The following is a 24236-nucleotide window of genomic DNA, read 5'->3' as shown; positions in this document are numbered from 1 at the left end:
TAAATATTTTATTCAAATTGTAACAGAAAGATGATAAAAAAAAAAAAAAGAAAGAAATTCTGCGTGAGACCGTTCTCAGTGCAAAACGAAAAGCTATTTCCAGGTTCATTATGCACGTATTCCAGGGATAGGTAATTACACGCAGAAATTCTCCAAACTGTGATGGAGGATAAGACAATATGATGTGCCCTCACCTACATGTAAGAGAAACACAGAGCTCTGCACTGTTTAACAAATAATCCAGGAATAGCCATAGAGAAATGGGTGTTCTGTAAACACTAACACCAACAGAGCTCATTAAGAGGTTGCACTGAAAACATCCTAAGGATCTGGCGTTGTCTCTGCAGCAGCTCAAGTCGCTTCGGAGGCACAGATTCAAACCTCGGCCCCTAGAACTTCCATTTGTCATAGCTGCAGCCCCCACCCCCCAAAAAAAAGTGAAATATAAATATAAGTGTATTTATATATTTACTTCAGAGTTTTCACATCAAAAAGCCCTTCTCTGAAAAAAGAAAAAAACTATTTGATGGAAGTAAGTCATTACGGAAGGTTAATGACGACGAGAACTGGCCAATAGGAGTTCCCACTGTGGCACAAGGGGATTGGCAGTGTCTCTGCAGCACCAGGATGCATGTTCCATCCCTAGCCTAGATCCTGCATTAAAGGATCCAGCGACCTGGCACTGCCACTGCAGGACAGGTTGCAGCTGCGGATGGGACCTGATTCCTGCCCCAGGAACTCTGTACGCTGCTGTTGCAGGGTGGCAAAAAAAAAAAAAAAAAAAAAAAAAAAAAAAAAAAAAAAAATCAAAACTGGCCAATATACGGGTGGAAAAAAATAAAACTGTAGCATACCTCTAACATACAAAATGTTAGAAGAGCTCTATTTGTAGACCAGAAGACAAAAAACTTTCCAAAGTCAGATTTGAGATTTCTTCTAGAAAACGCACTGGTTAAACCTATATCTGGCCCTAGAAGAAAGTGAGAAAGGCATAATTTTATGCTAGTGGCTTTTCCTGAGATCATACTTAGCTTTACCCATACAAGGCCTTAAAGAACGCAGTCAAGCTTCCGCTTAGCAATAAAAACCATCTCTTTGTATCTATTTCATTGGTCCTTCATTTAAAGACATCTTTCAAATCATACTCTAACTATATTTTCAGATATTTTATTTTCTTTTTTCTTTTTTGTCTTTTGTCTTTTTAGGGCCACACCTGTAGCATATGGAAGTTCCCAGGCCACGGGCCTAATCGGAGCTGTAGCTGCCAGCCTACGCCACAGCCACAGCAACACCAGATCTGAGCCGTGTCTTCGACCCATGCCACAGCTCATGGCCACACTGGATCCTTAACCCACTGAGAGAGGACAGGGATCGAACCCACAACCTCATGGTTCCTAGGTGGATTTGTTTCTGCTGCGCCATGACAGGAACTCCTGAGAAATTTTATTTTTCTAGTATAAAATTTATATGCTGGAGTTCCCTAGTGGCCTAGCAGGTTAAGAATCCAGCATTGTCACTGCTGTGGTTTAGGTCATTGCTCTGGCTCAGGTTTGATCCCTGGTCCAGGAACTTCTGTATGCCATAAGCATATCCAAAAAAAAAAAAGAGAGAAAAAATTATATACCAAATAATAGAGAATAAATTATACAGCATAAATCTTTTATAGGATGAATTTGGCTCAATGATATTTTCCATTGGAAGAGTTCTTTCTTCCTCAAGCCCTGCTGAGCAGAAGCAGAATTGCTGAGCCTAAAAATCTAATAGCCGAGGGCTATAATTAAAGGGGAAACATGCTCAGCCTCGCAAAGGATCATTCTCCCCTGGTGACAATACCAGAAATCAGAATAGCAAAAATTGAAAGCCATATTAACAAAAGACCTCCACAGTCCCAATGTAAGTTAATTTCACAGCATATAATAAATTTATAGCTACGGTTAAACATTAAAGCTGATTTACGAATTTGTTCATTTGATTTTTTTCGATTGTCAACAATTAATTTTCCTTCTGTTCTGTGTAGCTGAAGCAATGATAAAAGCAAAGCGCTAGTTACCACATTTGAAAATCTGCACAAGGAACCATGCCTACGTAGAGAGTACAGTACTTTCGCAGCATGGAGGTAGGTTAACTTCCAAGTCCCTGCCAGATGTACATTTAAATTTGTTCTTGGGCAATCTTTTCTTTTTTGAGGGTCCATCCCCAACAGAAACAAACAAACAAACAAAAAACCGAGTGTTTCATGTAAATAAACACCATTTGGTCCACTGGTTCTTTAAGCAGCAACGAATCTATATGTTGGGGAGGGTATTGTTTACCCAGCTTGTTTTTATGATTTTAGTTAGAGACCATTAGTCTCCTTCAGTATGTCTGTTTCTCAAAGTGTGGTTGTTGAACCACCTCCATCAGAAGCTTCTAGGATGGTGTTAGAATACTATTCCCAGACTCCACCGTGAGACCCACGGAAGCGGATCCCACGGCAGCAGCGTGGGGATGTGCATTCCCAACACAGTTCTCTGGGATTTATCCACGGAGGAGTTTGATTCCTACAGCCATGGGGATAAAGAAGGGGAGGGGAAATGGAACATTCAGAAGAGAAAGTGCAGACAGGATCAAAGAGAAAGAACACAGAGAGGGAACATGTGCCTCTGTGAACAAGACCAGGCGAGCGCCGCAGAGATCAAAGTTAAAACAGCCTGGGGCCTAAGCAAGAGCAGTTTGAAGAGGCAGGTCTTCTTCATAAAGGAGGCGTGGCGGGCGGTCCCTGAGACCTCAGGACCAGGAGCAAGCGCCCTGCGTGAGAACCACACGTCATGCAGACCCAGCTCCCAACTGGGGACAGCACCAACTGGGGAAACTCCTTTCCTCCTTCACCCTAAGAGAGGGACCATGAGACCCCATTTCAAAGGCTGGTTCTGAAACTCAGATGAATGGGAAAGCTCAGTTCAAGCAGGAAGAGGAGGAAATGGAAAAACCAGAGCCGAGGAATGTGACTGCCACCTTCACAGAAAGAGCACACGTGGCAGGAACAGGAGAGTAAGATGCGTGAAGAAGACAGACTATGATGAGAGAGAAGGCTCTAAAATCCCAGCTCACAAGCCACCCTTGGCTCTTACTACAGAAATGCAATATTAGAATCTATTAATACATGCATTTTAACTTCCAGGATTTTGTAATAAGAGGAAAGGAAATGAACTAATAGAGAAAAAAAAAAAAAATCAAGCAACCAGGAGAGCAGAATGGCACAAAGGTCCTTGGCAGGAACGTTCCTGAGCCTGCAGACCAAAGACAAGAGGACGAGGTAAAGGGAGCGGGGGCAGCGGCGAGCAGGAGAAGCAGAAGGTAAGCCCGAAATGCTGGTACCTCCCTCTCGATGTTGTTTTCAGAAAAAAATGAACAAGACTTTTGAAACCTGCATCTCTCGGGGCAAACTTATTGAACAACTTCATAGAGTCTGAAACTTCCAGAGAACCCACAATGACTCGTGAGAGTAGAAACTTGTTTCTGGACTGTGGATCAGTGATGACAAAACAGAGGGAAACTGATTGGAAATCCGGCGCAAGCAAAGAAAGAGAAGAAAGCGGTGTGAAGGATAAAAACAATACTTTCCACACTGCTCCGCAAGGCAGACAAGGCGCTACGGCCTGAAGACGTCCCTCCGCAACTCACTCGTCCGTCGAGCCCCTTCCCCGCCGGCTGTGCGGACATTAGGAGGCGGGGCCTCCAGGAGGTGATGATCAGACGAGGCCATCGCGCAAGGGAACCCTTGTGAATGGGCTCAGGGCCCTTCGCAGAGTCGGTGGAGAGCTTGCTCCCTCTCCCAGCTCTCCATCACGTGAAGATACAGAGGGGGGCAGCCTCCACCCCCAAAGAAGGTCCTCACCAGAATTCAGGGTGCTGGCACCCTGATCTTAGACCTCCAGCCTCCGCAACTATGCAAAATTAGTTTCTGTCGTCAAAGCCACCCAGTCTGTGGTACTTTGTTATAGCAGCCAGAGCTGGCTGGAACAAAAAAAACATTCCAGCAAGTTATCCCATCAAACCCAAGTTTTTGTAGGGCTTCAAATTTTGACCAAATTTACGCGCTCCGTCAATTCAGTTAAAAGAAATGACTAAAATATTCAACTGACCATTCTTGATCAAATTCCCCTTGACTGGCTTAAGAAGATGAGACATGAGAAATACAATTATTTTCTCCTCTTCCTGGAAGAAGAAATTAAACAACTCTGACATTCAACAAGCCACACTAATATCTGTGTGCCCTTTCCCTGAGAAGATGAATCATAACATTTCAACAAAGCATATGTAATGTTTACAAAATTCCTATGAGAGTTTTACTGTTCCAGAAATTATCATTTCTCCCTGTTTTGATGTTATTTCTAAAAAACAGAAAAGATCTTGCTCACTGAGCACGCCTGGAGTAGAGCCCTGGCGTTGTAACCAGCTGATAGCACTGCCCACTACTTCTGTCCCTTTGAAGTCATAACTCGGTTGTACCCACGGAATTTGGATGTTGGCTGCAGACAAAACCTTCTGTGTCTGGTGTCTGGGACCCCTCTCCCCCCAAAAAGCAACAGGAGAAATCTCACTGGGACAGAGAGGAGCTAGAGTGGGGAATATCCGGATGCGACCCAGCATTATCTTAAGAAGAAAATTAAGTAGAAAAAGATTTTTTCTTTTTTTTTGCTTTTTAGGGCCACACCCACAGGATATGGAGGTTCCCAGGCTAGGGGTCGAATCGGAGCTACAGCTACTGGCCTACACCACAGCCACTGCAACTCTAGATCTGAGCCATGTCTGCGACCTACACCACTGCTCATGGCAACGCCAGATCCTTAAGCCACTGAGCGAGGCCAGGGATCGAACCTGCAACCTTATGGTTCCTATCAGATTCATTTCCGCTGCGCCCTGACGGGAACTCCTAGAAAAAAATTTTTAAGTGATCTATTCTCTCTCTTTTTTTCCTTTCTGGCTCCACCCACGCACGACATGTGGAAACTCCTAGGCCAGGGATTGAACCTGTGCCACAGTTACAACCTGCGCCATTGCTGCGGTTACACCAAGACACTTAACCTGCTGGGTCATGGGGAACTTTCCTTTTCACTTCTCTTGATGGCTTGAAACTTCCGGGTCACTATTGGCCAGCGGTTAGGGGACAGTCAAAGAAATAAACAGGAAAAAGGGATTCATTTATGATTTTTACCCAGACCCAAAACATCAGCACTTACTAGGTACATAATTTTAGGTAAGAATTCACTTCAGTGGCTGCATTACCAATCTAGGGATGTACCTAGCTGGCATCATTACCTTGAGCATATCAAGGGAGCTGACCTGTACAAAACACTCAGCATATCACCTAGCACAGAGTAAGTATCAAATAAATGTTAGTTCTTTTCTCATTTCAAAAAATTTTTAAAAAGTATGTAAAGCAACCAGCTCTTCATTTTCTTTTTAGTTTTTATCGGCTCATTATAGTTTCACACAGACACAGCCTGACAGAGTCAATTTTATCATCACAGAATGTTAGAGCTCACGTAGCCTGATATCCATATTTGTCAAATGGGCAAATGGGGCCAAAAAAAAAAAAAAAAAAAAAAATCAATGACCTGGACAAGATGCCTCCGTATCTAGAAGGCAGATTCGCTGGGTCTTGCCAGTACTGTGTTCTTTCTTTTAGATTTAGTCAACACTCTGAACTGCTTCCTTTCCATGATAAAACATGGAGTCAACAGTTGATAATAAAACAAAGGGACCCACCTCACTCTGCATCTTCTGAGCCTCCTTTGAAGCCTGATATGATGGTGTCTCCACAAATTCAAGCATCGATTTCCCCTTATTTTTCTCATATTCTTCTTTGTACTTAACCTTCATTGAAAAAAAGTATAAAAGGCCCATAAAGCTCTTAACCCCTTATACAAATAGAGCAAAGTAAAATAAATATACATGCAAAATCTATCACCCTGTTTTCTAAAATCACATTATTCTGGTCATTTAGGTGATCCCTGGGTTCCCTGTGATTAATGATATACAAAGAGAGTAAACACATAATATATAAAAATGTTAAGGGAGGAGTTCCCATCGTGGCTCAGGGGTTAGTGAATCTGACTAGGAACCATGAGGTTGCGGGTTCGATCCCTGGCCTCTCTCAGTGGGGTAAGGATCCAGCATTGCCGTGAGCTGTGGTGTAGCTCACAGACGTGGCTCGGATCTGGCAATGCTGTGGCTCTGGCGTTGCTGTGGCCCTGGTATAGGCCAGCGGCTCCAGCTCCAATTAGACCCCCAGCCTGGGAACCTCCATATGCTGCGGGAGCGGCCCAAGAAATGGCAAAAAGACAAAAAACAAACAAACAAACAAAATGTTAAGGGATAAAAATTATTTAGAACTCAATAATGAGGCTCTAGGACTTGTGCAAAGTATTTAAACAGCTGGGATACATAGATACATATACCTCATATATGTGGGGTTACAGGGTATACACACATTTTATACACACATGTATAGGTACATAGAGAGAGAGACAGAAAGGCCAAGACAGAGAAAGAAGACAGAATAAAGAGAAAGAGAGCTCCCTGTGACAGCTCTGAAGGCCTATCGGTAAATCATCAACAAGAAGAAAAACATAGCTGTGATTCTCTCTTTCTGGCAAAGCGAGGACAGTGTTGGGACTGCTGAGTTTCTCCATAGACAGTGAAGGAAACACAGAGAGCTTTGGCATGACTTCCTTCAGCGTTGCTTAGCATTACTGAATAATATCATATCATGAATTACTTATTTCAGTTACAACCAATCCCCATCTTTAGTTTATAAAATGATCAGTATTTTCTATCTCCTAATTATAATACCTAGAATTATACTCTGTCAGGTGTCAGAGTGGTTGGCTTTTTTTAGCAATATATCTTTTTAAATTAAGTTCATAGAAAAGGTTCGATCGTGATTCATTTCATTCAAAAATGTATTTTCACTACAATCCTTATGTGCAATAATTACTTAATTTGGTTAATTTGTATAATAGTAATAATGTTAATGATAATTCAATCCAAAAGAACCTTTTCAAAACTTAGAACTTTGTGGTGGCAGTAAATATAACTAATTTTTAAATTCCTATTTTTGTTTTAGAGAAGTGTAATAGAATGATCAAGAAAAGTGTTTAAAATATAATAGCACTATGTTAGGATAAAATTTTGTGGGAGAAATAAAAATAAGAACACAAGGAGAAAAAATATATACATTTCCAAACCTTAAAGGAGAGCTGGTTTATATATTTTGAAAATAAATGATAGTACATATCAGATCATTATGGAATTTACGTTCCATAACATACATTTAAAAGACTGATGTAAAATTTTATCATAATAGATGCTGGACATAATATCTTCGGCAACTATTGAAATTCAGAATTTAAAAAAGTTGTCAACTTTAAAGTGTTTACAGAGGAAGATATTTTTAAAAATTTCTTTCAGAGAGTACCTAAAATTTCCTAGTTTAGAGAAACATTAACATAGAATACACTGGTAAGATAGTTTTCCCTTCTTAATACACTTATAATTGAACTGAGAAATTATAATAAATTTTCTGCCTGGAAAATAACTTTTGCAGCTCAAAATGACACATCAGTATGCTATAAAAATTGAAATCATCATGAGATTTGATCACCATGTAACTAACTCACATATTGTAAGTTTTAAATCGTGTATAGTGACTGTTCTGAAATGCCTGTATATGGAAACATGGTTCGTATTTCCCCAACCCAATAAATAGAGAGAAAAGAGTGCCTGAGGTTTTTCTCATGATGCACATTCTCCCCAGCAGCTGCATATGCTCATCGAGGTGCCCGGCAGCGTGGGTGACAGGGTCCAGGCTGAGAGGGCACGCACCTGACTCTGGAGCCTGGCGTTGTCTTTATGGTGCAGGTGTTCTGCAGCATCGGCCTCAAAATGGTACATTCCTTTGTTTTCCTCAAAGAGCTTTCTATACTCTCGCTAAAACAGAGAACATGAAAATAAAGTCAGAATAAAAGAGGCTGATTGGAGCAACTAATACTTAGGAATGCAAACTGAAATCTACAAGCCACGGAGAGCTGCAAAGCCACTATCAAGTTCCCATCTGCAGTCAGTTGGGCATGCAGGTTTCTGACCCTGAGCTAAACTGGCAACGCAAGAGAGACCAGCTCGAGGTGGTCCATGTGAACAGCATATAAAACACTCAAGAGAAGCAGAGAACAACTGGCTGTAAATACAACATAAAAGATATTCATGACACTGGGAGCAATGATGGAAAAACCCATAACTCTTGCGAACAGGCAAAGTGGGCAAAATAAAAGGTGATTGGCCCTGCCCCTATCCTGGAACAGGAATGTATTTACCTGCATCTACAAGAAGAGACGGCGGAAGAAAGAAGAAAGAACAGGGGAAAGGAAAGCTGCAGCAGGAAAGCAAAAAAGTTGTATACAATGGCTCATCCATGAGAAAAATTGGGGGTCATAAGGAAAATGAGAGGGTGACGGATTCCTAAAAGGTGAATGTTCTCTCAAAGGAGAGGGTAGGAGGTGTCTGGAAGAGAAACTGAGGGACTGGGATATGGTCAGTTGAATTTTTAAGGTGAAGAAATTGGGTTAAGACATTATTTAGACATACTGATAAAAAGGTGGATTTGGAAGAGACCAGAATGGATAAGGATGCCAACTTTAGCAAGTGCAGGACTCTTAATACAACAGGCAGCAAAAAGATAAAAACTGCTTTTATCACTAGAGATTGGACGTCTGGTTATTCTCCCCTATTTGGAAAAGACTTTTAGAGGTCAATGGTAACTCTCAAAGACCTCGCATCTACAGAGACTTAAGCTAAAGCTGGTCGCTCCTTAGACAATGAGGATTTCAGTGAGAATGGCAATTTTGTGTAGAGTGAAGGGAGAGGGAGGCAGCATTAGAAAGGGAGCAGAGAAGATGTGGAACAGCTGGGTCTTTGCGATGCTCCAGTGATCTGGGGGTGGAACGGGAAGAAGACCCCATGTCAGGGCCTGGGGATGAGAAGGATGCAAGGTCCACGTGGCCGCCACATGAAAACGGCTCTCCATGGGGACACAGCAATGGCGTGCTTCCCAAAACTCTAACCAGAATACATTAAGGGAGAAGAGCAACCCCAGGAAATTCATGAAAATGTTCACAACATACGCACGCGTCGTAACTGAAGAGAACAAGTTCTAGGGTTGGGATTCTCTGCTAATTAATCAATCAATCGTCTCAACGATAACAATATCCTTGGAGAATGTGTAATTTGATTAGAAAGTATTTTATAATGCATATTTGTAAAACAATTATGAATTGAATGTAATGAGTTAGGATACATTCCATTACTCAGTTAAAATCCAGAACTCAGAAAGCCTAGGATTATTTGCATCTAGAATAAAAGGTATATACTGAGAAAGGGTTAAAAAAATACATTTTTTGTGTCCTCCACACAGTCATCTATGGTAGTTGCAAAAGAATTTCAGAAACTCCTGTTTTAAAACAAAAACACCCTATTTTAAAAAAATAAACCAATATCTGCAGACTTAGCGACATTTATTTTTTCTTATATAATAGTCTCTGTTGCCTCCTAGTGGAAGACATACAGAGCAGCACAAAATATATATTTCTAATTTATGCAAAGTTATAAAAGAAACTGAATGCTAATAGAGCTCTATTTTCCAGGGGAAAATGTTCCTTCAAAATTTTAATCAGTATGGCTGTAGAAATTCACAAGGCACTAATTTTACTCTGTATGCTAAAATTTCTTAAATTATAAGACATTTAGAGGTCTTTAAAAAACAGCATTTATAACAAACTGACAACTAATTCTGGTAGAATATCTGATTAAGCATTATCTTAATCTTTTAATAAAATTAAGGAGCCTTTATAAGTCAACAAAACTTCAATTCTCTTTACATTGAAATTTAAAAGAAGGCAATTCTAATGCACAATAAATTAAGCCAGTATAATATCATGCAACTTTAATAAGTAGATTCTTCAGAGTAACACCTTTAAGTCTTAAAACTCTCTCTTCCATGAAGTAACCGCTCAGTCACAATTTTTCTATGGGGGAAAAAAGTCTCTAATTTGAGCAAAAGCACCACCTAAATGAAGGTTTAAACTGTATAAATGGTATTTAAAACAAGTGTAATATATGACTTTGCTGGGTTTTCTCTGTTGAAGAGCTAATAAACTCAATTAATATTAAATCACTGTTTCCCACCATTATTGTAAAAGAAAGGTCAACATTTCTGAAAAGAAATATTGCCTATGAGTGGCCTGCATTTTTCTAGCTATCAAAACTTTTAATTACCACCATGACATTGTTATTGGATTATTTACACATGAATCCTCATGTCCTAAAGAAATTTAACCCAAATAGAGACGAAGAAGGGTCGAGGTCAAACGCTACTCCAATGATCAGACTGGAATGGCAAGGACTGAACATGAAGAAACATTGACTCGGAGCACAGAAACATATCGATTTTTAGAAGCATACCAATGATTCATGGCGGAAAACGTGTAACTGAAACAGAGCCAGCCAAGGAACACAGGCGTGTGTGCAGAGGAAGAGGAATGAGCATTGAAATGGCAGGACAGCATGAATTAAGGGTCCAGGGACTGACTCTAATTCTGCGCCTGACAGTCCCCCAACTCTCGCCCCTACTCAATAGATGGGAAAGAATAACGGACTGCATTTCCTCAAAAGACCAGTGAGAAAAATTAATTAATTTGAAATCCCTGTGCGAAGTATTTAAACACGGGTTACATTTCAAGAAGAAAGGAGGACTGCAAAATAATGAGCAGAAGTTTCAATCTATCGAAGCCAAAGCGTAGGCACTCTTAATCCTGCACTGAAGCCATTATCTCATGATTTAACAGTTTGGGAACCAAGTTTTGACTACAGACTTTTCTCATCCATGACGGTGGGCACGTCTGAGGACAACTGTTTTCACTTTTTCACATTCTTTGCTAACATACTTTGCCATCAAATCTGTGCCTAACCCAAAACAGATAAACAATAGATTGGGATGATTTTTGAGTAAGGAGTAAGTCATTATTAAGATAGGCTCTTTACATGTAAGGATAACCTGACCCCCTTGCTGTACAGTGGGAAAATAAAAAAAAAAAAAAAAAAAAAAAGAAGAATGATAAAAAAAAAAGATAGGCTCTTGAGGTCAAATTCCAGTTCATCACCACCATGGAACCTTCTGACAAGCAGGAAAGAGAGACACAGGTGAGCTGGGTCAACAGTACTGGGAGCCAGTGACGTCCGGGGCCATGTATGCACTCCGTGTTGTAAACAGCATCCAGGAGGTGAGTCCTGATGGAATGCACCACTTGGCAGTGGACAGAAACGTTTTCATGAAGACATGAGGAAATCACCCCCCTCCTAGTTGCGCTCAAGAAAGCAGGGAAACCTTCATAAAACTCAAGGTACAGCGTCAATGCAAACACCTCCGAAATTTACTCTTAATAGAAAAGACATTTAAACTAAGAAAACTTTTATGCAACTGAGACCTACCAAATACCAGACACTCTCCTTGGGCCTGCATGAGTAAAGACCCCTGACTTAAGAGCCTGACCGTGATCAAGTGGTTTCAATCCACTCCGGACAAAGAAAGGAGAAGGAAAGGATGCTCACAGAAACCCTTGGAAGTGTAGTTGTTCAACCAGAAAGTCTGTATTCAAGAGCTAGTAAGAGGCAGCAAGAACCCCTTGTAAAGCGACTGCAGGGGGGATGTGAGCAGGCAACCGCGACTTCTCATTGAGTTAGTTCCTGAGGGAGGAGCGATGGCAGGCTCGCCTACGGAAGCAGGTGTGCCCCCAGCACGGCAGACACTGGCTCCACAAGGTCGCATCTACAGTGGCCCACAAACAACCACTTACTCCGCTGAGCATTTTGCTGGCTTTCAAAGCATGGTCTAAGAACAAGTTTGGGAGACCTGAAACTGGATCGTGCATATTTTCAACGTCTTTCTTGTACTTCACCTATGAAAATAACATGGAACAAAATACCATCTAGGAGAAGAAAATATTATGCTCTTGCATCATGGTCGTTACTATTTTTAACACAGCAAAGTAGGATTTAGTGGAAAATTGACAGGTGAATTTACAAGCAGCCACTAGATGGTGCTCATTTACTACTGAATGAGGAAAAGGAAAGCATTCTTTGCAAGGACTTGAAAATACTTTGCAAACTCCTTTTATTGTTTATGTTTCAGAAAGGGTGATATTAACAGAATCAAGTAACTTTAAGAGAAATTCTGCTTTCAAAAAATAAAGAAAACAGAAACTCTAATCTTTAGAAATTACCACCATCTTTCAATTATGTCTTGTAATTTGAGGGCTTTTGGTGGTTTTCATCCTGTGACTACTTTTCTTTCTTTTTTTTTTTTATCAATTGCTTTGGAAATATAATGACATTAGTAATAATAATAATAAACTATTAGTAATAGAAAACATCAGGCACTTACAGTGTGTCAAAGAGTTTTCTGTTTAAACACTCCGTACGTATTAAGTATTTAAACTCCACAACCCTAGTTGGTAAACACTTTTAAGTATCCCCATCTTACAGATGAGAAAACTGAGGCATGGAAAGATGAAAGTATTAAGTGGTGGAGCAAGATTCAAACCCAGGCAATCTGATTCTAAATCTTAAGCTTTCAGTACTATGCTCTAGGTTCCTTTAAGTATATTCCAATTCTATTTGCTTTACATTTGTACACAGAAAAAAAAAAAAATCAAACAGGAAAAATAAACCATGATATTCCTTGAAGGCTCTAAAAAACAGAAACACCCATTTCATTTGCTGGTAACAAAAGTTGGCTAATGAACACAAATAAGAATACCTTCTAAACATCAGTGAAAGTAAAATATACTAAGTCCCAAGGATATGTCAGGAGTTGAAAGGCTTAAATGCTCTAAGCAACAGTTGAACAATAATCTTAGTATTTAAAAAGGTACTTATACATCACTCAAGTACAGCAAACTAATCAATTTTTTCCATGTTTCTATTTTTATATTCTTCCTAATTCTAATAAAAATTAAGGCACCTTTTCTTATAAATTGAAACTTTATTTTTTAAATGCAAAATTAAAATAAATCTTATGATGTACTATTTCACAGAATATACATAAGAAATTCAGCTAAAATTATTTGGAAATTACATAATCTTAAGTATCACAATTACCACATAGCCAAGTTTGAGAAAACAGGAATCAAAACATACTAAAAACAATTTTCTGTGATTTATAAGTCATGAGGCAGAAAGTAACTTACATTACTCGCCAGGGCAGTGGCCAGCTGACTTTGCCTAAAAGAAGCACTTTCAAGAGGATTATAATGATGTTTCTTATCCTTCATTTCATTATCAAATTTTTCTTTGTATTTAACCTGCCATAAAAGGAAAAAAAAAAAACCAGAATAAATCAAATCATACGTTTTTCTTTAAACTGTCCAAATAACACATTTGATTTCTTTTTTGGCTTCACCCTCAGCATGTGAATGTTTTTGGGCCAGGGGTCAAACCTGTGTCACAGCAGTGGCCTAAACCACTGCAGTGACAACACCAGATCCTTAACCTGCTGTGCCACAAAGGAACTCCTGATTTTTAATTACATCAGCTAAAAATCATCTTAAAAACAAAAGTTTGATGACAAAGTTTAAATTTCTCCATATAAAGCTTAATTTAGGCATAAAGGGGTTTTTTTTTAATTAAAAAACACCTCTACTTGAACATGGATCATAAATGCAATTAGGCATGAACTCAAATCCTATTAACAAGAATTATGTACTAAAACCTCAGGATTTTTAAATGTCAGTTTCTATTTCTGCATCCTTCAATCTATGATCAATTAGTAATTGAGACCACAAATGTCTTAATATCTAGCACATTCAGAAAACAGGTCCTAAATCTCAGAATTTGAGTATGAATTTTCCTGAGAGAATTACTTCAAATGCAGGACATGGCTCATACCATCGCTTTTCTCATCATTTCCCATATGTTCAAAACTTCATTGTTAGGGATCACATTTTTCAAAACATCCTGGGATCTATTTAGGGTCAGTTTTTATTTCTCTGCTTTCACACTACAGTTGTATTCAGTGGCAGAATCATCTCCAATATTCACTGCAGATTTTTTTTCAAGTAGTCTTAAGGCAACCAAAAAAAAAAAAGGACTATCAACATATCTGCTTGAACTGTATTTTCTCCATGATACATAAACATGTGAGTGTACGTTATGATAACTAATTGGAACACAGATACAAGTTCTTTACAAAAATAAAAGATTGCCAGTACCATTTCACATCTTTTTTGATACCCAGAGCCAGGAAAGGATGCATAGACCTTAAAAGCAAAAGTAAGCTGTTTGGTCGTCTTGTAGTATTTTGATTATGTCGCGATTCTGTATTACAGTATTTTGTTTTCTTACAATATTCAGAGTGCACCTTTACTCATACATCCTAAGATCCTGCCTTATAGAAACCTTTACCAAAAAAGGCAATGTGGGCATGGCTCATTTATCTCCTTTAAACTGAGTGTGGACGGGTAATGGTCTTCCCCTCAGGGATGCAGGACAGGTACCTACGGGAGGGAGCTGGTAAAACCCCTGGTGGGAGACATGTGCAAAATATTTCAAAATGGCTCATAGGCAACGTTTTCTGCTGTGGTTCCATTTCCTAAGAATAACTTTTTAAAAAATTATAGCAGATTTACAGTATCGTATCAATTTCTGTTGTACACCATAGTGACCCAGTGATAGAACATTCTTTTCTCAAATTATCTTCCATCATGTTCTGTCCCAAGAAATGGACACAGTTCCCCGTGCTGCACAGTAGAACCTCATTGGTTCTTCATTCTAAATGTAATAGTTTGCCTTTTTGATACTCGGATTGCCTTATAAATTCAAGCAAAACTTCATTTATTCTAATTTATTGGCGAGGCCTCTCTAAAACAAGAAAATCATTGATTTTTTAAAAAAACTTATTTTGTCTTGAAATCAAGGACCACATCACTCAAGGAATAAATTTCCATCTCCTTCACTACTTTCCACAGCAGCTGGAGGAAAGCAAAGATCCTCCCTACCTGGTCCTCCTGCTAAGCACACAATTCCACTCCCTTTATACCTTCACCACTCCTCTGCTACGGCACTTTTCACCGTATTTTAATCTGTGTTTCTGTCTCTTCTGGCTTTTAGTCCCTAAATTTAGGGTTTGGACTTGACGATGACAGCAGACTCTCTGCACCTCCTTGCAACCAGACTCAACCAGACTCACCAACACTGGGCACCTACTGAGGAAAACACTCTGCCTGATGCCACCGCATGGGACACATTCTCTGCTGGCATCTCTTTCCATCTAATCCACTGATGCTGCTATGCAACAGGGGCTTGCCTCAAGTTTTCTTTCAGTTATTCAGAGTTCCCAAGCTCAGGCGCCATGAGTGTTCTAGTTATGGATCAACTAAATGGCACCTTTTGTGCACAGACAGCCCATGTACTCACTGCCTTTGTACCCCCTCTGGTTTCCAGCACAGTTACACTGAACCCAGGGGCAATGCCACAGAAGGAAGTGTTAGTTGGAAATTAACCTGGTGCGTTCTCATCTATTATTTAATCTGGTGTTTACTCTTTCTGAGTAAATTAATGTTTCTGAAAAACAATAATCAATCCACATTCTTCCTTCCTCTAGGCATTAAACATTGAGTCTGTGTTGGGTTCCTAGGATGAAGTAGGATGAGCTGCTACCTGAGGCTGGGAATGTTGGTATAACTCAGACATGCTCCAGCAGGCCTGGAGTCAGGAAGCAAATCTGACTGAATCACACTTAAACATGATTTAGAAGTATGCCCAGGCTCTCCTGCGGTGAAAAAAACTGTCATTCATTGAATCCTGGGGGCAGAGCCTTCTTGCCTGTCCACGTGCATCTCTCATAAGTGTCCTATCTTAATAATTTCTTGCCTATCAAAATAAAAAAAAGGTATGTCCAGCACTTCTGCTACTGTTAGAACTGTTGTAAGCCTGCCAAGTACCAAATGACTTTGTCCCAAACCCTGTTTATGCTGGTTGTACTTATGATCACATGATTTAATTTAATATTGTGAACACGACAAATCTACTGTAAAAAGTTATTATTTCCATGAAAACCACAATATTCCTATGAAAGATTTAATGATTAGGAATTCCCTAAAAACAAATTGTGATCTAATTAAGAGTTGTCAAGACAACCCTCAATAAGTTTGCTTGGGGGTGTAGAGGGTGGGGAGGAATGCAAGTAATCTAGAATATTCTAGAACTTGGACAGATTAGCAGTTTTTAAGCAAAATGTCTTCCAAAATACAAATCATAGAAAATGCACTGTGAGAATGAGTCTGCAAAAACACCACCAAATTTCAAGCTAAAGATAACTCATTTGCAAAGAAAAAGATTTGTTACTACATCAAAAATGTGGTGAATAAATGCACATATATGTGTTTTGTGTTAAAATGGTAAGTAAGGTATGTATGATTTGTGACTCCGCCTTTAACTGATTTTTTCATTTTACTACACCTAAGAGAAAAGGTTTCCACACATACATTGCAGTACATTATATATATATATATGCATGTATGTTTGCACACATGAGTGTGTTTGTATACATGTGCCCACTAAGTGCCCATTCTGGAATTAGGCATGAGGGACATGCCAGTCAAACACCAACTCGATCACATCCAGTTGTCACTGATGACAGTTAAGCATAGAGACCAACTCCAGAACAGAGACAGAGAAGGGCACTGAGGCCACTGGAGCCGTGTTTTGTGGCAGACCCTCTTCGAGTCCGGGCAAGTGAAACAGTGCTATTTGAGGTTGAAGGAGGTGTGTTTGTGAGATAAAAGGGGAAGGAAGGGATGAGCGAGTGAGGGGTGCTCCCGGGGGGAACAGCACATGGAAGGTCAGAGAGGGACATGCTCAGGATGTCCAAGGGACTTAAGAACACAGGGCTGGCCGGAAGGTGGAAATGAAAGGAGAGCTTGGAGAGCTTGGAACGGCCAGGTCCCCCCGAAGCTCACAGCTACGTCAGGGATCTGGGTCTTCATGCGAAGTCCATCCAATAAGAAGTGATTTTACGCATGCGACTGGATCAGACTGAGTAACTCCAGGGCTGCTGGAGTGTGTCCGGGTCACCCTGCTTTCCCAGCCTCCGTTGGAACTCATAGGAGGAAGCAACGCAGGTTCCATGCTTAATGAGCAGAGGAAGGAAGCAATCCCATTACAATGGGGATTGATTGTTTTTCAGAAATATACATTTACTCCATTTACTCAGAAAGAGCAAATGTCAGGTTTAATAACATGAGAACGAGTCAGATTAATTTCCAAGTAATAGCTCCCTGTTCGTTGCATCTGCTCCTAGTGTAACTGTGCTGAGAACTTCAAGGGGTACAGAGGCGGTATGATGGACTCTCTGTGCTCAGGGATCGTATAAACGATTTTTGCCACTGATATAAATAACTCATAACATAGCTAAGATACTCGTGATCCTTGAGATGGAAGAATATGAATAATTGAAAGAAAACTTGATGCAAGCCAGTACTGCTCAGCTGGATTAATTGATTAGATTTAAATACTTCAACACCAACAAAACCCTGCATTTTTTTCACCTGATGTATTACGAGACAACATTTTAGTAATATTCACCAATTATCAGAGGTGCATTTTCCAGGAAAATACAAGATTATTTTCTAAGTTTTGCACATATTTGAATTATCTGTGTAATATCTGCTCTCCCACTAGACAGTGAGCAAGAAATAGATTTTTATTCATTTTTGTATCCCTAGTGCCTGACCCAGTGCTTTGAATGGCTCTGGCACTTAACGAGAAATATATAAATTAATGATGATGAAAATGATAAACAACCAACTCTCTTTCAGGACTCAAAGTGAGTCACACCCTGAGAAAGGTCCTGGAACTATTTTCCCAAATCTTTTCCCCCAACACATAACTCCCATAGTCATTATTAAATTGGTTTGAATAACATCCTATTCAGAAGGAAAAAAAAGTCAAAGGAAATGAAAAATAATAGATGTAAAATAATATACTGCATCTATACCACACAGTTTCTGCCAGACCTTTATTCATTCATTCGTCATTCAAGAATTATTTATCTAGGAGTTCCCGTAGTGGCGCAGCAGTTAACGAATTCGACAAGGAACCATGAGGTTGTGGGTTGGATCCCTGCCCTTGCTCAGCGGGTTAAGGATTCGGCATTGCCGTGAGCTGTGGTGTAGGTTGCAGACGCGGCTTGGATCCCGCGTTGCTGTGGCTCTGGCGTCGGCCGGCGGCTACAGCTCCGATTCGACCCCTAGCCTGGGACCCTCCATATGCCGCAGGAGTGGCCCTAGAAAAGACAAAAAGACAAAAAAAAAAAAGAATTATTTATTTAATGCACACTCTGCATTACTTACTGTGCTGAAGAGTGCTATACTGAAGACATTTGGGGATCAGGTGGTGACTGTCTTCAAATATTTACAAAAATAGAAAAATAGTATGTATTCTACTATAAAAGGTAAAGTTAGTATTTCTAGGTAGAATGTGTAGCCAATGAGATTTATGCTGCTTATAGTGGAAGTTTTCTATGAGCTGAGCTGGCCAACAGGAGAACTATCTTCTGCTTTCCTGCTCTAATTACTGTCCCCAAGCTCCTCCCGAGGTTCACTTGAATAATTTCTACACATCCTGCAGCTACTAGAACATCTTTCTGAAAGCCTCCTCTGACCTCCCAAATGAGAATAGTTACCGCTGATATATTTCTGAGGCACCCCACATTTACCGGGTCACCCCACCCCACATCGCTGTACCTGCAGAACCGTCTCTGGCATTGGCCTTCCCCATTGGACTGAAAGCTCGGTGATGGCATGGACTCTGTCCTATTCACCCCTGAAAAATCTAGTTCCAAGCGTAGTGTCTAGCTTGTAATATCTGTTTCAATAACTGTTTCGTCTGCATGAATATGTGGATGGCTCACACTGAGAAGGGATTCTTTCATTGAAAAGCAGGATCAGGTAACTTCCATGGTGTCTCCAAATTCTGCTATAGCTGTATAACAGATTTTTATGAGAGCTTTATTCTTAAAGCGTCCTACAACAATTAGGCATTGGGCTATACATCTTAAAATTTGAATTTTAAAATGCCATCTAATTTTTCCAGGTTATTTCCATAACATGAGATTAATTATTTAAGGTATATATGTCATTCACATACTTATAATGAGTTAAAAATAAGCAAAGTGTTGTGAAATTTATCTTATTCGAACCTTCAGAACTCGGTGTGATCTGATTCAAAAGACATCTAAAGAACAAAAACTCAGGTTTCCCACATTAATTACCACAAAGTAAAGTATCTGAATTACTTAAAAAAACACACTTATCAGACACTAACACCAAACTGTTTCTTATCTTGCTATAAGGTCTGCACATAAATGAACTAAGAAAAGAGCCAAAAGGTTTAAATAGGTCCCATCGCTCCCCTTCTGACTGTGTAATTTACCATAAAATCAATATCTTTACGTTTGAATCTTACATAAAACATACCCTGCCCTTATTTTCATAACAAAATAAGAGCTCACCAACTTTGCACCACATGTGAATGATCTAAAGAAATTTGTTTAATAATCGGTCTCTGTGTTTGTCGAAAGCCTAATCAGCACCATTAATGCCATTAAACCCTGTCCCCACAGAGCTTACAGAGTGCAAGCAAAGTAGGTATTTCAGAGACACACATATACAATTATATATGTGTTCACATATTAGACATATTACATTGTGTTCAGAACACTAAAGGAGAACAGAGCAATATAATTTAAATCAAGTCAAGGACGTGGTGTTTAAGCCACAAGGTGTGTGTAAGGAGGTTGGAGTCGAGAGAGCGTTTGTTGAGAAGGGAGAACAGGAGATTCTCTAAATCAATTAATATCCCTTCAATTTAAGGACAATTTAAGGACAATACTTAGCATTCAATTTAAGGACAATTTAAGGACAAGACTTAGCATTCAATTTTAAAGGCAATCTAACACGTAATGTTTAGGTTTAAAACCCATTCTTAGCAATACATCAAATACAATTTTAGAACAACCACTAATTATTATAAGCACAAACTTTTCTTTGATATTATAAAACTGAAAAAATTCCATTCATCACAGAGACAGATTTCAATTAATAAATTAAGAGGACATATGACTATACTGAACAAAATAACCACCCTTAGAAGAATTTTTTAAAGAAAATTCAACAGTTACTGTCCTAATATTTGAGATACTTGTAAACACACACATCTCTTTACCTTGGCACATGAGGTTTCACTTTGATTTTTTTTACTAATGTCCTTTTAATTACTTGACCATAACTTTGGGTGCCTCCTAGATTTTCAAAAGGGAAACCTTACAATTCTGGGAGTAAAACTATCGTACAAGTGAACTATCGTACAAGGGTCTCATGTCTCCATTACCTTTCCCAGGTTCCATCCCACAGAGATCAACTTACAGGTAAAATGGGAGAATTCTGCCCCCTCCCCCTTCTCTTTCTCATCTTTTCATCAGACGTGTCCTCTCTCTCCACACCATGGGCCCTGCCTCGTCATCACCTTCTCCCTAATAATCTGGTGCTATTTTGCTCTTTCCTTCCTGCATCATGCATCCTGCCTTCTGCCTCCTGTGTCCCAGTCTGATTCATTCTCCCTCTACACACTCATTGCTTTTGTGTGCTTCTGAGTTCATAATCTGTCACGAACTTGGGAGCAAGAGAATACATGATCTTTCTGCCTTTGTTTCTAGTCAATACACATGAAAACACAAATGAATATACCGAGTCAATACACATGAAAACACAAACGAATATACCGAGTCCATTCCAGAAGTCCTATATATTCATCTGCCCAGTTTTTCCCCTTTCCAATGAGTTTATACACCCTGAGATGAGCAAAATGTCATGAAAAGACAAAGATGACAGATATAACTAATTATAATCTGCTTAGGTATCTGACCATTCAGTTGTGAATGATTTGAGATATCTTTTCTTTACGTCTGCCAAAAAACCCAGGTAGAAGCAAATGGTAGGATTTGGGGTGGTGGCATCCGAAATGTGAAAATAAAAGCTCAATTACTAAAACTTTCTTCTAAGGAGTCTCAAACAAGATGGAGAAGGAATGAATTTAAGACTAGAATCCAAGGGTCAGTGTCAACTATTTCTGCTTCATTTTGTGCATGAATTTGTGAGGGGGAAAAAAAATGCAGAGCAAGAAATTACTCTGAACAGCTGTAAAATTATTCCTGGGAAATGATATAGATTGTCTCTATGGGCCAGGCAGTGTTTTAAGTCACTCACAGTAAGTCATCTAATCCTCACAACAACCCTAAGAAGCAGTACTGCTGCCATCCCACAGATCAGGAAACTGCAGGTAGAGGGGAAGAAGTTAAGCCATCGGTCCAAAGTCACTCAACAAGCTTGCGGCAGAGCCTGGGCTAGACTCGGGCAGTCTGGCGCCACAGCCCGTTTTCTTAATTACTCAACCAAACTGTACTGCTTTTCTAGAATCTGCTGCTTCTCCTATTCAACCGATGGGAACTCTGTGCCCCCAGAAAAGGCTGAAATGCGATACTGGCAGAGTTGCCAGGTGGGCGCCAACATCCCCTGCTCTTCAACTTGGAGTTACTTGGACTGAGAAGAGCCTGGGGTCCCGGCCCTTCTCCGGCCTTCCCCAGTGAGGAAAACAGGACTTTTTTTCATTTGTTCAGATGGCATTTTACGTTCTACAGTTGGATCTTCTAATTTCCCTCATTTACATCTCTCCATTTTGGAATGTAATCCAATTAAGACTTTTGCAGCTTGAAGAACGGATATTTTTCAGAGTTGAAAACCCTACTCATGCATAAAATGTACCATTTGTTATCATGATTGTTGACTTTGCAAATGTGATCTTTTTCCATTAAAAGAGTCATTAATTTTTACATAGTCAAGCATGTCTGTTCTTTCACGGCTTCTGGATCTCCCAGTTTGTTTAAGAACAGCTCTGATATCCCTATGTGGTATATGTAGTCTCCTACATTTTCTTTTAAGATTTTAAAATTATTTTTTGTTTACATTCGCATCTTTAATCCATCTGGAATTCATTTTGTAGATGGTTTAAGACTCGGGTCCAATTTTATTTTTACCCTGATGGAAAGCCAGTTATGTCAGCACTATTTATTAACTAGCTCGACTTTTTCCCACTGACTTGAATCAACACTTTTATCACATATTAAATTCTTATACACATTAGAACCTATTTTAGGATTCCCTATTCTATCCCACTGATTATTCTATCTCTTACTATACCAATCCCATATTGATTTAATTTCAGTGGTTTTATACTGTGTTATGGTAACTCACAGCTTAAGTTCTCTTTCGCTGGTCTCCACTTTTCATACTTTTAAAGGATATTCTCAGGCATTTCCTTTCTATTCAAACTCTAAGACCAGTCATCCATACTTAAAAAAAAAAAAAACCTATTGGATTCTAATTGAAATTGCATGACATTTGTATATTAATTTGGGGAGAATTGAAATTTTTGTATATTAAGACGTTCAGCCAAAAATATGGCATGTCTTCACACTTCTTTCAGATCCTTTGTATTAATTCAATGTTTTCTTCATTTACATTACTTCTTCACTTTGTCATCAAAGTACTTAAAATTTGAGAAAATTGCTATTTTTCTTATCAAGTTAAAATCGTGTATATGTGTGTATAGACGGAAATTCAATTATTGATCTAGTCTAATCTAATTGATATGACTATTACTAAATTATAGAAATCCTAGGAAATGTGACAACATGGTTGAACTCACTGAAAAAGGTAGGATTTGATCCAGGAGAAAAGAAAATTTAGTTTCATGCTTAAAATTGGACTTATTTTATCCCTTACTGAAATCTACAATTACCGTAATCCTATCTGACATGGTTACAGAAACATTATCTTTCCATATTCTTGCAATTAAAGATATTATCTAAAATAAAATATTTTCCAGTGCTCCTAGAAACCAAATCTCTGAATAAAATCACTGTGGAATCATCACTAGATTCTTACTTGACTAGAAAGTTTAGAAGCTTCCACAGCATGTTCAAAATCTGGTCTTCCAATTACAGCAGGCTCTTTATTCATTACTCCTTGGCCTTTCTTGTATTCAGCCTAAAATGAATAAGCACAAGAATGTTAAGTATTTCTACTTTCCAATGAAAAATTACATTGAAAACAGCCAAAATAAAATATAATAGACTCTTGGTCCATAAAAGAATATTCCTCACAACTCACCAAATACCAAAATGCTGACTACGAAGAAGAACGTGATTCTATAAAAAACTTTTTTATCATAAAATAATTAACTAAGTTTGAGTCTTTGAATCTGATCACCATCATCATCACTGTTTATGTTTAGGAAAAACTCCTAGATAATTGAGACCCTGCTTTCTGCAGACAGAAAATCTGTTTATGGGCGTTCTCATCATGGCTCAGTGGTTAACCAACCTGACTAGCATCCATGAGGATGCAGGTTGGATCCCTGGCCTCACTCAGCGGGTTAAGGATCCGGCGTTGCCATGAGCTGTGGTGTAGGTCCAAGACGAGGCTCGAATCCCGAGTTGTTGTGGCTGTGGTATAGGTCATCGGCTACAGCTCCAATTGGACCCCTCGTCTGGGAATCTCCATATGCCACAGGTGCAGCCCTAAGAGACAAAAAAAAAAAAAAAAAAAAAAAAAAAAAAAAATTAAAAAAAAAACAAACATAAATTCTGTTTATGGCTTTGTTTAGTCTTAGGAACTGATCAAACCCTGTTGGGTTAATGTGCAGTTGAAATTAATAAAGAGTTAGTGATTTTTATGGTGAGTATAACCTAAATTACTCAAATTTTTTGTTCAAGTCAAGTCATTGTTTTTAACCAGGATAGAAGGTGTATTTAAGTAAAATGATATTAACCAAGAAGGATATCTTATGGAAGAGAGAAACAGTCTTGATGCATAGGAAATGTGTATCGGTAAATGCTGACCAAAGAGAATCTGCACAACTAACAGCAACGGGATGGAAACAAGACCCGGGAAAGTTCTTCAGGACAAGGTGTGAGATAACATGGGACCAGATGAATAACAAACTTGACTCTCAGCCAGAGACATTTGAGTATTATCTTAAGCCTAAATAGTATCCATTTCTTTAAAAGCATGACAACATGAGCCATA

General features: G+C 39.2%; 1 protein-coding gene across 27 annotated transcripts in view; it reads right to left on the bottom strand.

The window, feature by feature from the left end:
* NEBL (nebulette) overlaps positions 1-24236 on the bottom strand; it is a 355791-nt gene that overhangs the window by 64127 nt on the left and 267428 nt on the right. For 17 of the 27 annotated variants that reach the window (XR_014818008.1, XR_014818007.1, XM_084980375.1 and 14 more), the window contains 5 exons: positions 23094-23195; positions 13284-13397; positions 11892-11993; positions 7870-7974; positions 5752-5859 (listed from right to left, as the gene is read on the bottom strand). The exons of 1 other annotated variant lie outside the window; for it this stretch is intronic. Coding sequence is in view for 21 of the 26 variants with exons in the window: in XM_084980375.1 (XP_084836501.1) it covers positions 5752-5859; positions 7870-7974; positions 11892-11993; positions 13284-13397; positions 23094-23195 (531 nt within the window). In the remaining 5 variants the exon portion in view is untranslated. The remainder of the gene's footprint in view (positions 1-5751; positions 5860-7869; positions 7975-11891; positions 11994-13283; positions 13398-23093; positions 23196-24236) is intronic. 9 more of the 27 variants (XM_021064957.2, XM_021064955.2, XM_013980276.3 and 6 more) reach the window with 1 other exon arrangement.

The sequence above is a fragment of the Sus scrofa genome, chromosome 10 (genome assembly GCF_054392235.1).
Source record: "Sus scrofa isolate SSC_HxYL_T2T_F1_AM1 chromosome 10, Sscrofa_HxYL_maternal_Yorkshire_Landrace_v2.0, whole genome shotgun sequence".
Lineage (NCBI taxonomy): Eukaryota > Metazoa > Chordata > Mammalia > Artiodactyla > Suidae > Sus > Sus scrofa.
Note: the sequence above shows the minus strand (reverse complement) of the source record. Positions and strands in the feature narration are given on the sequence as shown.